Source organism: Molothrus ater, chromosome 2, assembly GCF_012460135.2.
Source record: "Molothrus ater isolate BHLD 08-10-18 breed brown headed cowbird chromosome 2, BPBGC_Mater_1.1, whole genome shotgun sequence".
Lineage (NCBI taxonomy): Eukaryota > Metazoa > Chordata > Aves > Passeriformes > Icteridae > Molothrus > Molothrus ater.
This window is the reverse complement of record NC_050479.2, coordinates 101,619,587-101,634,331: the sequence shown is the minus strand read 5'-3', so window position 1 is coordinate 101,634,331 and position 14,745 is coordinate 101,619,587. Positions and strand designations below refer to the sequence as shown.

Sequence of the window (14,745 nt, the reverse complement as noted above, 5' to 3'; positions counted from 1 at the left end):
GCTAAACATCCTCAGCTCTCCCAGCCTGTCGCCATAACAGAGGTGCTCCATTCTTGGAGCATCTCCATGGCCTCTTCTGGACTCAGTCCAACAGATCCATGTCCTTCCCATGCTGAGGACCCCAGAGTTGGAGGCAGCAGTGCAGGTGGGGGTTTCACAGAGCAGAGGGGCAGAATGGAACAGTGGGGCAGAATCCTCTCCCTGACCTCCCTGTCCATGCTGTGGGATCAGCCCAGGACCCTGTTGGCTTTCTGGGCTGGCAGCACACATGGCTGGGACGTGTTCAGCTTTTTATTCACCACCATCTCCAAGGTGGATCCCAAGGTGCACCTGCTGGCTGGAATGAGGATACCACATAAGGGGAGTGACAGCAAGCAGTGTCCAGCCCAGCCTGGCTGCATTGGACATGTCCCACCAGAAGCAGCGATGGCCCTGAGTCCCTTCTGCCCTGTTTCTCACCTTTGGAGGTTCTTTGTAGGGTTCACAGTAGAGAGTGCGTATCCTTCTGCGTTCCAGGTATTTGTTATCAGCTGGAGAAGGCTTACTGGTTTCCCCCTTGAACTGAGCACTGTAACTGGTTTCATGGGTCATTTTCTCCTCTGGTGGCTTGTACTGGGGCTTTGCTTTTATCGCTTTCACGGGCTTGACATCTATCCAGGGTCTGAACTCATTTCTAGAGATCAAAAAGGAAAAGGGTTCAGGAATTAAAACAACAGGAGAGCAATGGTAACACGGGAATGGAGTCCTGCATTGATCAACCAAGTCTATTAAAATCAGTTAGTCCTGGACACCCCTTAGCCATGCCTGTAAGAAGAGATTGGTATGATTCCACATACATTGAACCTATTAGACAGAAAAGTTTTGTTAATTCCATACTAACAGATAAATAATTGGCACTAACAGATAATTAATTAACACAATACCAAGTAAGATGTAAACTCAAGCAGAGCAGGGAATGCAATTTATCAGCTATATGTTGAGCTGTGGCTTTCCTTTATTAACTGATAGTGGATTCCTGAATTGCAGGGAAAAAATAACACTGTCTTTCATTTATTTTGGACAGAGGTTAAATGTCTAGTAGAAAAAAGCCCCGAACACAATTAAAAGTGTGGATCAGTGTGTTCTGGACACATTCTGCTTCCCATCCACAGCCTCCTTCTCTTCCATCTTGTAGTTCTTCCCAATACAACACCAAGAGCCTTCCAGGTTTGAAGCAAAACATTTCAATTTCTCTCTAAAACTCACCATTCACCTGAGAATGGGGAAGGAGAAACCCTAAAGCAATTGCCACCTTGGCGGACTGTGCTCAGGCATAGACCAAGACAGTGTTTAGATCCTTAAAACTCCAGTGCAAGCCAGGATCTATCCTACCTGTGCTGATCCAAGCCCTCTGCAAAGGGGTAAACTTTCCTTGAAAATCACAGAGCTGCAGAATGGTTTGAATTGGCCAGGACCTCAAAGTTCATCTCATTCCAACCCCTTTCCATGGGCAGAGACACCTTCCACTAGACCAGGCTGCTCCAAGCTCTTGTCTTAATTTCAGGACTTCCAAGGCATTAACCCTTTTAAGTTACAGATCCTGCCCCTCCTGCCTGTTTCACTTAACCACTTCTGGGTTGTACTACTCATTTTCAGCCTGTACTACTAGGTATGCTGGTTTAAAAGACAGGTGTGAAAAATGCGTATTATATGATTTGCTTTTCACGAATATTAAAATGAATATTATATGTGTTATCTTAGAAAGTTATGCTGTATTCATTTTTTAAAGTAGTGTGTTAAATATAGTTTTAGGTTATAACATAATGTTAAAATAGAAACGATATATGTGAGATATTTTTTTAAGAAAGGAATGAGGTACTCACACCAGATAGCAGCCACAGGACACCTAAATCTTTCAGAGAAAGAGAATTTATTGTTCCATTATCAGAAGAAATGAACTTCTTCCCACCTCCCACTCAGCCCTGAAGACACCATCAGGATTAAGAGGAAGAAGCTGACCCTGACCAGACAGAATCCTTTGTTTGAATGGAATTTGTGCATCATGTATGAGCTGTATGAATATGCAACAGGCTATTGCTTTTAAGGGTTAATCCTCTGTCAACGGGTGTCCTTTTTTCGGGCTTATTTTGCTCAGAAAAAGGTACTCGGACTGTTCATAACTCTTTGTTTTTATTGTCTCATATTGTCCTAATCTCAGTTGTCCAAATTATTATTACTCTAATTATATTGCCATTTTTATAACGATTTTATTACTATTAAACTTTTAAAATTTTAAAAAACAAGTGATTGGCATTTTTCACACAGGTGTCTACCAAGGAAGGCAGGAACTTTCCTGGAATGGAAAATATGATCCCCTCCTTACTATTGTAACTCTGAAATTATAGGGCTCTCAGGCAAAAACAAGGGAAAAGGAATAACAGTTCTTTACTAAAATAGATATATGTAAATATAAATATAAATATATACATATAAATATAAAACAAGGCAGACAAACATCAATGACAACATAGTTGTCAACAACAGCAACAACAACAAACCAGGAAAAATTTCCCGAAATCAGCCTTTTCCAGCCCATCAAGCGCCGCCCCTTTGGTGCAGTTATGATCCCAGCCGCCAGGGGCGCTGCTGGCTCCTGCTGGGGCAGAGAGGCTGCAGTGAGTCCCCAACGGCTGCGGGGGGCGCTGTTGGCTCAGGGTGAGGCAAGGGGAGGCCCAAGCCAGCGCTGAGCCGCCCCAGGGATAATGGCGGCCCAGGGAGGAGAGAGAAGGTGGAGCGCGAGGGGTGGTTCTGTGTTCCCCTGGCTCTCACATGTCCCAGAGGCTCCAGTAAACAGCCATGAGGTGCTCTCTCCTGAGAGAGAGGAGATGGGAGCCCAGTTTTCCCCTGAGACATCCAGGCAGATGGTGTTATGAGTAGAAAAGTTGTCCATTTTTTTTAAAGGTTGCAGAGTTAACAGGCTAAACCAATTACTGCTAAGTTGGATTTTTAACTATTTGTTGTTAATAATTTCATGTTGTAGTCACCTGTTGTTAATACTTTTTCTTTAATTACCTGTTGTTGATGGTTAGAAATCCCTCTTTGTCGAGTATCACCTTGCTGCTTCCTGGAAAATGGCACCCGGGACTGTGAGGAGGAGGTGACATTGGGGCTGGTGTGCAAATGAGGAAACACCTCACCAAATCCATCAGGAAAAACCCCTAAAACAATGAGCCACCATGGAATTAAGAGATCTAAGTGATGTCTAGAGGTGAGGAACGGAATCCAGTGTCTGCTAAGACCCTGGATTCTGAGGACCTTGAATGTCAAACTGAAGAACCAGGAATCTCCTGGTGCTCTCGTGAGGATGGAAGCCCCCACTCTGCCTGCAGACCAGTGGACACAGCTGCACTCTTCCTTCTCCTTCAAGTTACTCCTGGGAGCGGCAGCGGCGTGGGCGCGACCCGTCGGTTCTCCCCACCCGAGCTCATTTTTAATAAAGGCATTAAAAAAGAGAAAGATCTCCTGCCCCATTTATTTCAGATGGCGAGGAGTTTTCTCCCAGCAATGGCGGGTACTGAAAAGTCCCAGTCCAATATTTGCTCCTGAGGGCAGTGGCCCACCAAAGGCAAGGAGAAACAGGAAGGAGGGCTCATCGGTAGCAGGGAGTCCCCCTGGGCAGGATGAGAGGAATAGCGGATTTGTCTTTACAAACAAGCTGTGGGTCTGCTGGTGGATAACCTAGCACTGGGAGATAAAAGAGACCATGGGAAGGATTCCACCTGATTGATGAATGGGGAAATAAAATGTAAAATTTGCTTTTACAAAGAATCTTTAGGTTTGCTGATAAATGAAATTAGACATTGAGAGATGAAAGAAACAATGGGGAAGAAAAACCTAAATTCCGTAAGAATTAAAAATTTAAAGGGAGGGTTATACATTAGAGGGAAATCTTCGGGATCAGGCGTTCCAGGAAGTCTGAACCTCTCAAGTACCTCAGCCAATGGGGAAAGAGAGAAGGGAAATTAGGATAAAGAGGGAGGCTGCAGTCCTCCAAAAATTCGAGAGATCCCAGGGGAATGCCCCATGGCCTCTCCCTTTATTCGAATAAAGCCAGAAAGAACTCCTCTGTCTCCTTTTTGGACATAAGCCTCTGTTGTTTTGTGTATTGATTTTCTTAACGAGGAGAAGTCCAGCACCAAACCCACAACCGGCAACACGAACCACCTCCAGCTAGAGAAACTCCCAACCACCACACTGCTTCTCCTCCTCCCCCAGAGCCATTCCAGTGATATGCCAAGGCCCTGGCTGCATCTTTTGTCTTTTAAATCAAGGACCATTCACCATCTCTATGACAACAAATGGAGGAAAATTCCCTGAAGAAAAAAAAAACCTAACCCCCAACGCTCTGGAAATTAACTCTCTATAAGGGGGCTGCCAGTCAATCCCTTCCCGTAATACTTTTGAACACCTTAATCAGCTTCAACCAAACTTGTCGAACAGGAATGAAGATATTTGCGTTTACTTCTATGAAAATAAGCGGCTGTATTGAGTTCAGAGGATCAAGAAAGCTTAAGAATGGACATGTGCATGTCATCAGACGATGCTCAGGCAGGGATGCTAGGGCTGCGAAAGGTCATCTGAGGAAAGGTCCTGGCTGAGGACAGAAAACCCAGTCCGACCACCTTGCCTTGCGTGCCCTGTCTTCTCTTGCTGCAAGGAAGGCAAAGTCCTTCCAGAGTCCCAGTGCCTTGACCCAGAGAATATCAGTCGGAGCTCTCGTTGTCAGGGAGCAGAGCAGGGGGGTGGGGGGAAGACTGACACCACCTTTCCCTTTGTCCTTCGAATCACACGCTTGACTGCAGAGCACCATCTTTGTGGATGTGTGTGTGTGTGTGTGTGTGTGTGTGTGTGTGTGTGTGTGTGTGTGTGTCTGTCTATCTGTCTGAGTGTGTCTGTGTGTGTGTGTCGCCGGCGCTTTCGGGTATCTTTTCGTTCTGGGGTCAGTCCATGAGATTTAGAAATCTTTAATCTGTGAAAAATGCATATTTTATGATTGGCTTTTTGCAATATATATTTTTAATATTTGCAAATATTAAAATGAATATTATATGTGTTATGTTAGAAAGTTATGCTGTATGAACTTTTTAAAGTAGTGTCTTAAATACAGTTTTAGGTTATAACATAATGTTAAAAGAGAAACTATATATGTGAGATTTTTTTTAAAGAAAGGAATGAGGGACTCGCACCAGAGAGCAGCCACAGGACACCTAAATCTTTCAGAGAAAAAGAATTTATTGTTCCATTATCAGAAGAAGCTGACTTCCTGCCTTGCTCAGCATCCAAGATGCTGTCAGGATTCAGAGGAAGAAGTTGACCCTGACCAGACAGAATCCTTTGTTTGAATGGAATTGATGCATCATGTATGAGGTGTATGAATATGCTACAGGCTCTTGCTTTTAAGGGTTAATCCTCTGTCAACGTGTGTCCTTTTTCGGGCTTATTTTGCTCAGAAAGAGGTACCCCGACTGTCTGTAACTCTTTGTCTCTATTGTCTCGTATTGTCCTAAATCTTACTTGTCCAAATGTTTATTACTCTAATTATATTACTATTTTTATGACCATTTTATTATTATTAAACTTTGAAAATTTTAAAAACAAGTGATTGGCTTGTTTTTTCACAAATCTATTCGTTATTTTTGCCTGTTGCTGCTTGTTAGTAGGCATTGTCATTTTTTCAGTTATATACTCATCTTTGTTTCATACTGTATTGTTAGAACCTAAAAAGGGAGACAACTCATTCCAGAGCATTCTCCTTTAAATTGTCTCAAATCTAGCCAGAATGACAAACTCAAAGTTCATCCTAAACTCCTCAGAAGAGGTTTCTTCATAGGATCCACTTTTGTTCCAAAGTAGACTATATATTTTCAATATGTGGAAATAAATAAAATGGTGGACTAATTCTCTCTGCCCATATCTAGCTGTCTCTCAGATTTCTTTCCTAGTGTTATAGATGAGTAATGCAATGGCTGGCACTCACAATTAAGAGATTAATATTATGTGTATGCTAAGAGAAGTTTTATTGATGTATAGTTATGTTATTGTGATGTGTTCTCCCCATACTCCTCTTTCCCTTCCCATTTTATTGTTGTCACAGGATGGCCTTGGTAGTCAGGGCATTTGGGGGGAGGGCAGGCTTGTTGCTGGGGGGCACAGCATGGCAACACCTTCAATCAAATTGCAAGAAAGGAGTCTCCACCAATGGACAGAGAAGGAGAGTTGACTGACGGACTTTGGGAGGGGCCAGGGTTACTAGATGCAACACCAGGAGTATAAAAGGTGGAGCAGCCATTTTGTGGACAAGCACATGGCAGTTTAGTTCCATGCTCCTAGCACTGTAATTTTCCCTTATTCAGTGTTTTGCTGTATTTTGTTAAGGTTTAATATAAACCTTTGAAATTTTAAAAGTGAGTGTCATTTCTCACACTAGCGACTTCAAAACCCATTAGCTATTTTCTGTTGTATTTGTGGCAGAAGTAGGAATCTCAAAGGTCAAAATCACAATAGCTTTCCTCAAGATCAGTGAATGGGCACATGGGGAGTATCCAAATGGTGTTCTGCAGCTGAGGGAAAGAGGTGGGGTAAAGTTCATGTTTCTCACTCATTCTCAGGACAGCTGAACAACCAGTCCCCATGGATCACCCAGTCAACCAGCAAGACCAAGCACAGGTTGCGTCTACAGAACCAGAGACAAAGGACAAAGGCTGTTGTACTGTGGTTGGAGGGAGTGGATTTTAAAGGTGAAACACAAATCAGGATTTATTCATTCTTCTGTTCATAGAATGCTGGTTTGGTTTATATAGAAGTGAGCTCTGAAACGGCATGACTGTATTTGTTACCACATTGCCTAGCAACTTCATTAACAGATATATTATGCAAACATAAACATGCAGGAAGTGACAGGCTTTTCCCCCAAACCCCTGTGATCTCTGCAGAAAAGGCACATAAAAGCCTTTTATTCCCTGTGGGCTGTCAGGGAATTTCTGCAACAGAGCTGGGCTCTTAATGCAACAATCAGTTTAATTGGACTGTGAAAAATGAGACTGCTTGTCTCCATCCTTGCTTTGCTGGTCTGAATGCAGATGTAACAATTCTGTGAGTACTCAGCTCCACTGTTCTTGGTGATTGGACTTCACCCTTCACTACTTTATGTCTTCCAAGATAAGCCTTTGCAGGCAGATTGTGACCATGTTCACAGGGGTCTGAGGATGAGGGAAGAGACGAGGATCTGACTCCATGTTTCAGAAGGCTTGATTTATTATTTTATGATTATATATTACATTAAAACTATACTAAAAGAATAGAAGAAAGGATTTCATCAGAAGGCTAGCTAAGAATAGAAAAATAAGGAATGATAACAAAAGCTTGTGGCTTGGACTCTCTGTCCGAGCCCGCTCACTGTGATTGGCCATTAATTAGAAACAGCCAACATGGGCCAATCAAAGATCCACCTGTTCCATTCCACAGCAGCAGATAATCATGGTTTACATTTTGCTCCTGAGGCCTCTCAGCTTCTCAGGAGGAAAAATCCTAAGGAAAGGATTTTTCATAAAAGATGTCTGTGACAGGCAGATAATAAAACAGCCATTCTTGGGTGTGTGCACATTGATGCACTGTGTCTACCAGCTCTGGAATAGCTCAGCCACAACCTCTGGAAATCAAGGATAGAAGGGTACTATCTAGAAATACCACACTTTGTTGACAAAGGAATTCTAAATACCAGTGTGTCCCATGTATTCAGTGCACATCTAGAAATAACAGGTTGCTCACAGAAGCTGTGACTGCCCCATCCCTGGAAGAATTTGAGACCAGGTTAGATGGGGCTTGGAGCAACCTGGCCTAGTGGAAGTTGTCCCTGCCCATGGCAGAGGGCTTGGAATAAGATCACCTTTAAAGGTCCTTTACAACCCTAACTATGCTGTCATTCTGTGTTCATATTCTAAATCTAAATCCACATCTAAATCCTTTTGAGGCAGATTTTTTAACATCACCAGCTATTACACTACAACTGGTCCCTTCAAGTATGTGAGAGAGCAGGGGCCACGTTCATATGGAGCTCTACCACATCTGGGATGGACCAGCCATTGTACCACATCCACAGAATCAGACTGGTTTGATTTGAAAGGCACTTTTAAGTTTATGTCATTCCAACTGCCCTGCCATGGGTAGGGACAGTTCTGACTAGACCACTGAAACACTCAGTGTGTCCAGTTCTCCATATCTGACATCCAGAGCATGCAGAGACAGCAGAAGGAGGAGAGAATCCCTGACCATTTACTACAGCTACAGCTGCTGCAACAGGCTGGTCTCAAAGCCTATTATGATATTCAGGCAACACATAAGCTTCAAATAAGTGTTACTAGATGTCCTGGATTGTAAGGTAAGCGTGTATTCTATTTGCCATCTCTTAGAAGTGGGGCAGTTATCTTCTGTTATTTGAGCAGTTTTCTTTATCTCTTTTACAAACTAATCCCCCCTCTGGGAAATATCTTCTGTTAATGGGCCATTGAGTGTCACTGCATGACTGATAAAATTGCAGCATCCCGTTGTGAGATGCTCTGCCCAGGGGGAGGAGCCAAGCATTCCTACCTGGATATAATCTAAGCTTTTGGGACACCAGAGCAAACTTTTCCCACTGGAGTTCCAGAGGAGCAGCTGTCTTCTCTACTGGATTCCCCAAGGAAGACCAGGCCCATCTACACCACCATCAGACCTTCAGAGGAAAAGTACACCCTTCTGCAGGATCACTGCTTTGACAGAACCACATCTGGCACTCCAGGAGGACTGAAGCATTTAATCAGACTACCAACACCCTGACCAACAGTGTCAAGCTGTATTCTGTCAGTAGGTTTTTTTGTTTGTATTATTACATTTGTATTTTTAGCTTTCCTAGTAAAGAACTGTTATTCCTATTCTCATATCTTTGCCTGAGAGCCTTTTAATTTCAAAATTATAATAATTCAGAGGGAGGAGGTTTCCATTTCATTTTCCATTTCAGGGGAGGCTCCTACCTTCCTTAAGCAGACACCTGTCTTTTCATACCAAGACACTAGAATAGGCACACTCTGCTGATTGCATCAGTGCCCAGAAACTCAGCATGGTTAATGAGAACTAATTCCTAAGTCTCTCCATCTCTACCACAGATGAGTGAGGGAAAACAATCTGCTGGGAAGTGCCCTTGGAATATGCCAGTTTCTGAATCCAACCAGACAATTGCTTGGAAAAACATTAGTTACAACAGGCCAGAATTGCAGCCAAGAGTGTGCTAGCAACTTTGCAAACCAGATCACCATGTTTGAGTGTCAGGCACAGGGAATTTCCTAATGCAAAGTATGAAAGAGGAGGCAGGTGCCCTGCCTGGGGTCTGCATCTCTATTGCTTGTAGGGGTGAAGGGGATGTCTCTGGAAGGTAACCTAAATTCACCTTCCAAGTCTGATGACTCTCAGAACTCTGTCTGATACTGTTCAATGTCACCATGACCTCATGTTGTCCAAACAGTGTATGGCACAGCTACACTCTCTTAAGGCAGTTGTACTGTACTTCCTGTGCAATGCCCTAGTGCTGGAAGTCTTCAAGGTCAAGTTGGACAGAACTTGGAGCAACCTGGTCTAATGGAAGGTGTCCCTGCCCATGGCAGGGGGTTGGAACTGGATGGTCTTTAAGGTCCTTTCAAACCCAAACCATTCTGTGATTCTGCCATCTGGAACTGGCCTGATTCTCCAGGATCTTTATGTCACTCAGAGATGTTGTGTTATACATTTAAATACTTCTTATATTCAGTGAAGAAATTGGAGGAAAATTAGTAGCTTTAAGAGTTAATTTAAAAAAAATATTCTGGGTATAGTAAAAAATATCTGTATTCTAAGGTACCATTGTTTGCTCCTGTAGCACTAAAACTTATGTTGGTTTGGAGAATGATCCTGTCATTCTGAGACTTCCCTCATTATTATTAAACATTACAAGGCAAATTTGTGGGGAAGGTACCCAAAAAGTTACAAATTCCTTCTGCAATCTGAAATGAGCCCTGAAAATGTTACTTTCCCCTTATTTTCAGAACAGCAGCTCATAGTGGTGTCTGGACCATTGAAGAATTCTGCACACCAAATTAGCTCTCAAAGTATTCAAGGGACATGCTAGAACCCATCCTGACAGAGGTCAGTCTCACAGCTCACTTAAACCTTTGCTCAAGTAGCAAGTATGAACCATGGACCAGCTCCAGTCTGGATGTAACCAACAGGCACAGCTTAGTCCAGCTCTCAAATTCTTTATCAAAGGGATTTTCAATGCTCTTAATTTTGCTGAGGAAGATTTTAAGAACTGCTCTTTTTGTGTGAAATGGGAGGTTGAACTGAAATAGCGGCCAATTAATTTTCCTAATTTTCTGCCTCGCTCTGGTCTCACCCTTACAAAGAATAATTAGAATTGACAGGGAACCCAGTGCTGACCTGAAATAAAACTCAGTGAAAAAGAGTATATCAGGTGTCAGGTGACCTTTTGCAAGCCACATTCAACAGAAGAATTTCCCAGTGAGGTTAAAGAGAGTTTATGTATCTACAGAGCTGATGAGAACATAAGGCTGTACAGGACAGGGCAGATGCCTCACCAATGCATAGGCAGTAGATCTTATCAGAAGACAGTAGCCTGGGGAGGTGGTGGCCTGATCCATATCCATTAAAGCCTAGCCTGCTCTCCACATGTACCAGTGAACACCACACTGCTCTTGCATGAGGCTTTGTCCACTCTGGTTATTGCATTTTCCCTTTGACTGAGGATTGCTGAAGTTGGTGGCAAGATGAAGGTGACCTGAACACCCTTCTTCAGCCCAGCCAGGGCACACTGGGGTTAAAATGAGCTCCCAGTTGTCTCTGGAGATGCTTGTCAAGTGCTGTGTAGGCATAAATTGCCTTTATCTACTGAGGTCAAAGGAAAGACAGAAGGGAGAAGGAAGGACAGAACAGGGCAAGGTTTAACCACTTCAAGCTTCCACCTTCTTTGAAGGACTTTTTAAAGAGAGGCTACGTTTGCTCAGCAACAGCACAGGGTGTTCAATGTATTCTGCTGACAGCAGCTCTGCTGGCACTGAGCCAGGCCAATTCCCTCTTCTTGATGTACACATACAAAATAATGAATAATGCAGAAAAAGGAGATGGGGTCCCCCAGCATGGGGGACTTCATGCTGGAGTCCTGCACAGGAGGGACATTTCTAGCTTAATCTGGAGAAGTACATCTTGGTGAAAAAAGAAAAATATTCAGATTTTTCACTGAAAAAAAAGAAAACTTTACAAAATGTTGGGCCTAAAACATTTAATTAATTCCAAAATGAAACTTTAATTTTCTTTTTCAGTTTCTTTAATTCTTTCCCATCCTATTTTTTCCCCCTTATTCTACTCAGGACAATGTAAAAAACTATGAATCCTCTTAAGAAGCAAAGTGCTTCACAAGGAACATCAGATGTTCATTTTAGAACATCAGATTTCTCTTTAATGTTTCTCTAAACAAAACAGCAACAACAACAACAAAAAAGACACATTTGAGCCAAACTAAGCAGAAAATATGTCCAGGATTTTCAAATTATTTTTCCTTTCTGGAATGCAGTGTCACTTACTCTTAAGTATTCTCCTGCTCTTAAAACTGGAAAAGAGGAATTTGGTGAAATGAAGTAGTGGGAAACCCAAAATCCATAATAATGGCTGGTTGAACTCGATGCCAAAGGTGGACACTGAACTTCAATATATAATGAGATTTATTTAAGTCATGGCTGTTTAGATGGATATCAAGGGTATTCAGAGTTGTCTTCAGCATTTAACTGCTCCTGAAAAACCATGAGCCAAAGCAGGAGTTATTCCATGATACAGGAATCTCCTCCAGCCCCCTCTGGATGTCTGGTTCTGGCTGTGATTGGCCAAAGATACTGGCCTAAATGGGTTCCAGGCAAATTCTGCTCAGAAAGGATTGCTCAGATGAGGAGCAGGCTTGTGTTTTGATCCTAAAACTGTTCTCTTTTCTAAAGTGAACAAAAAGAAATACATTTGCACTCAGCATAAACAAGTGCATTCTCCTGCAAACACAACTGATTTTAAAGACAAGCCTGATCAATGGTTACTGCTCTGCAAGAGCCAAAACCTGCCTCCTAACCCATTTCCAGCCCCAGAGGAATTCTGCCCCATGCTGAGGTCCCTCATGCAATAGTAAACAGTGCAATGTGCTCTTGCCTTGCGGACAAATAAACCTAAAATTCTGTGCCAGAATGATTTCTTGCTTCACCTGACATTTTACTGCAACACAACATGTCCCCTGCACCCCAGAATTCTGGAGCTGTTAGAATGAGTTTGGAGGAGGCAACAGAGATGCTGCAAGGGCTAGAATCCCTCTGCTCTGGAGGCAGGCTGGAGAGCTGAGGGTTTTCACCTGGAGACGGCTCCAAGAGACCTTAGACACCCTGCCAGTTCCTAAAGAGGCTCCAAGTGAGCTGGAGAGGGACTTCAGACAAGGGACTGGAGTGACAGGACAAGGGGAATGGCTTCTCATGGACAGAGGGCATAGTTAGGCGGGGCATTGGGCAGAAATTCTTCCCTGTGAGAGTGGTGAGGCCCTGGCACAGGTTGCCCACAGAAGCTGTGACTGCCCATTCCCTGAAGCATTCAAGGTCAGGTGGGATGGGGCTCAGAGCAACCTGGTCTAGTGGAGGTGTCCCTGCCAATAGCAGGGGGCTGTAACAAGATGATCTTTAATATCACTTCCAGCCCAAACCAGTCTGTGATTCTGTGATTCAGCCATATAATTCCATTTTCCATCCCAGCCTTCTTTAGTTAAAAGGTAAATTTCAACCAATTTCTGTTTTCAATGGTCTTGTCAACATACAAATTTGCCATTGCAAGTGCAAGAACACATTTGTCACTGCCTGCTGCATCCAGTGGCCCATCTCCAGCTCCTACATGGAGGCTTAATGACAGATTTATCCTCTAATCCCTGTGCTATTCTCTTGAACACAATAATTTACTGTAAAGCTTCTGTGAGATTGTAAAGGGTACAAAGAGGCTCCTGGTGGCCAAGAGTATTTTTTCCCAAACATTAATAATCAGCTTCTAAGACATGCACATACACACACACAAACACACGTACAGAGAGCTAGTCTGTTTGGATAAGCCAATTGTGTACAAAGACTAAAACAATGTGAAATATAATAATGAATTAATTTGAAACTTGGGCAATGGACAATGGGGAGTGAATGTGAGCAGGATGGGGAGGGATCAGTATCTCTAAACATCCCTGGTTAGGGCCCATCAAGCATAGCACTGGCACAAAAGAGGAGAAAAGTACTGAGCCTCCAAGGAGGTGACTTCAGCACTGGTTGAAGGAGATTATGATCAAGAATATGTACTGGAGAGGATGAAACCAAGTCATTTGGCACAGCAGAACCATGTTGCTATCCATTTATAAAAGCTGTTTGAGTCAGCAGCTCCCAAATCATGGATATTGCATTGCCTGAGCACAATGCAATGTGGGCTTTCCAGGAGGACGAATTATTGTGCAGGCTGTCATGACTAAAACGTCACAAAACCAGGACTGAAGGTGTCAGTGAACGCTGCAGAGGGCCAAAGAGCTGAGTGAGACACATAGTTGTGGGTGAGTAATTCTAAGAGTAACATCCCAGCCACTGTGGAGAGGTGCATGTATGATGCAAAAGGGTGAGATAAATCCTCACACTCAGACTAAGTAGCACATCCAGGCAGCTTTGTCACACAAAATTGACTTTGCAGACCTCAGGGTAAACACCGGCACCCCCAGGATCGTTTCCTTCTTTCCACTGCTGCCTTCAACTTAGATCTGCTCTCCAGCCTCCAGCCTGCACCCAGAGCCCCGTGCTCCCCAGCCACAGGGAGAACACAGTCTGAGCCTGATAAAGGATATCCATCAGCATCTCAACAGCCCGGGAGCCCAAAGCTATCCCTATCTCCTGGCAGCTAAACACCTGGCAAAGGGAACAGCATGGATTCTGGGGAGCCTAACACTTGGACATCCCACAGCAGAAATCACAGAAACCAGGAAAAGGTGTATCTGGGGATCTGGAGAGAGCTTACACCAAACAAATACTGATGCCTCCTGGTGTGAATCACAACCCTGGGGAAATTTGCCAGTTTATACCACTCTGAATTTCCCTGTGTATTATAAACTTACGGGTGCTGCTAAGGAAGGGACACATGTTGGCCATTCCATATAGTAGTTTTCATGTTGTCTCCATACAGGCTCAAGGCTGTACAGATGATGAACTCAATGTTGCTGTCACCAAGGAAGCCAGACCATGCAGCCTGCTGGAAAAGCTCCCAGTGTGATCACATCCTGAGCTTGCTTGCAGAAATAATCCATCTGTAAATGTCAAGTTCACCCCTGGAAAATGGGTCAGGATCAGGTCAAAGTTCTGCTAACACGCCATTTAATTGCCTGTTCTCCACTGGGTTAGTCTAGGAGCAGCAACTCAGCCCCCTTGTCCTCCATAAGGACAGCTGACTGTAAAATTTGCCACACAGTAAACAAACAAATCAGTTCATAGCATGGATGCTTTGACACAACAGCATCTTTATCGACAGAGTGCTGTAGGATTGGGAAAAGTGTTGCTACAGGCAGATCTGGATAGGCTGCAGGAACCAGGACATCATGAGAAGAGCCTGTAGCAGGACTTCTGTCCCTGCCACCAGAAAGCTTCTCTG

General features: G+C 43.5%; 1 protein-coding gene across 3 annotated transcripts in view; it reads right to left on the bottom strand.

Moving 5' to 3' along the window:
• MAP6 (microtubule associated protein 6) overlaps positions 1-14,745 on the bottom strand; it is a 53,839-nt gene that overhangs the window by 14,197 nt on the left and 24,897 nt on the right. For all 3 annotated transcript variants that reach the window (XR_004981338.2, XM_036394608.2, XM_036394682.2), the window contains exon 2: positions 460-673. Coding sequence is in view for 2 of the 3 variants with exons in the window: in XM_036394608.2 (XP_036250501.1) it covers positions 460-673 (214 nt within the window). In the remaining variant the exon portion in view is untranslated. The remainder of the gene's footprint in view (positions 1-459; positions 674-14,745) is intronic.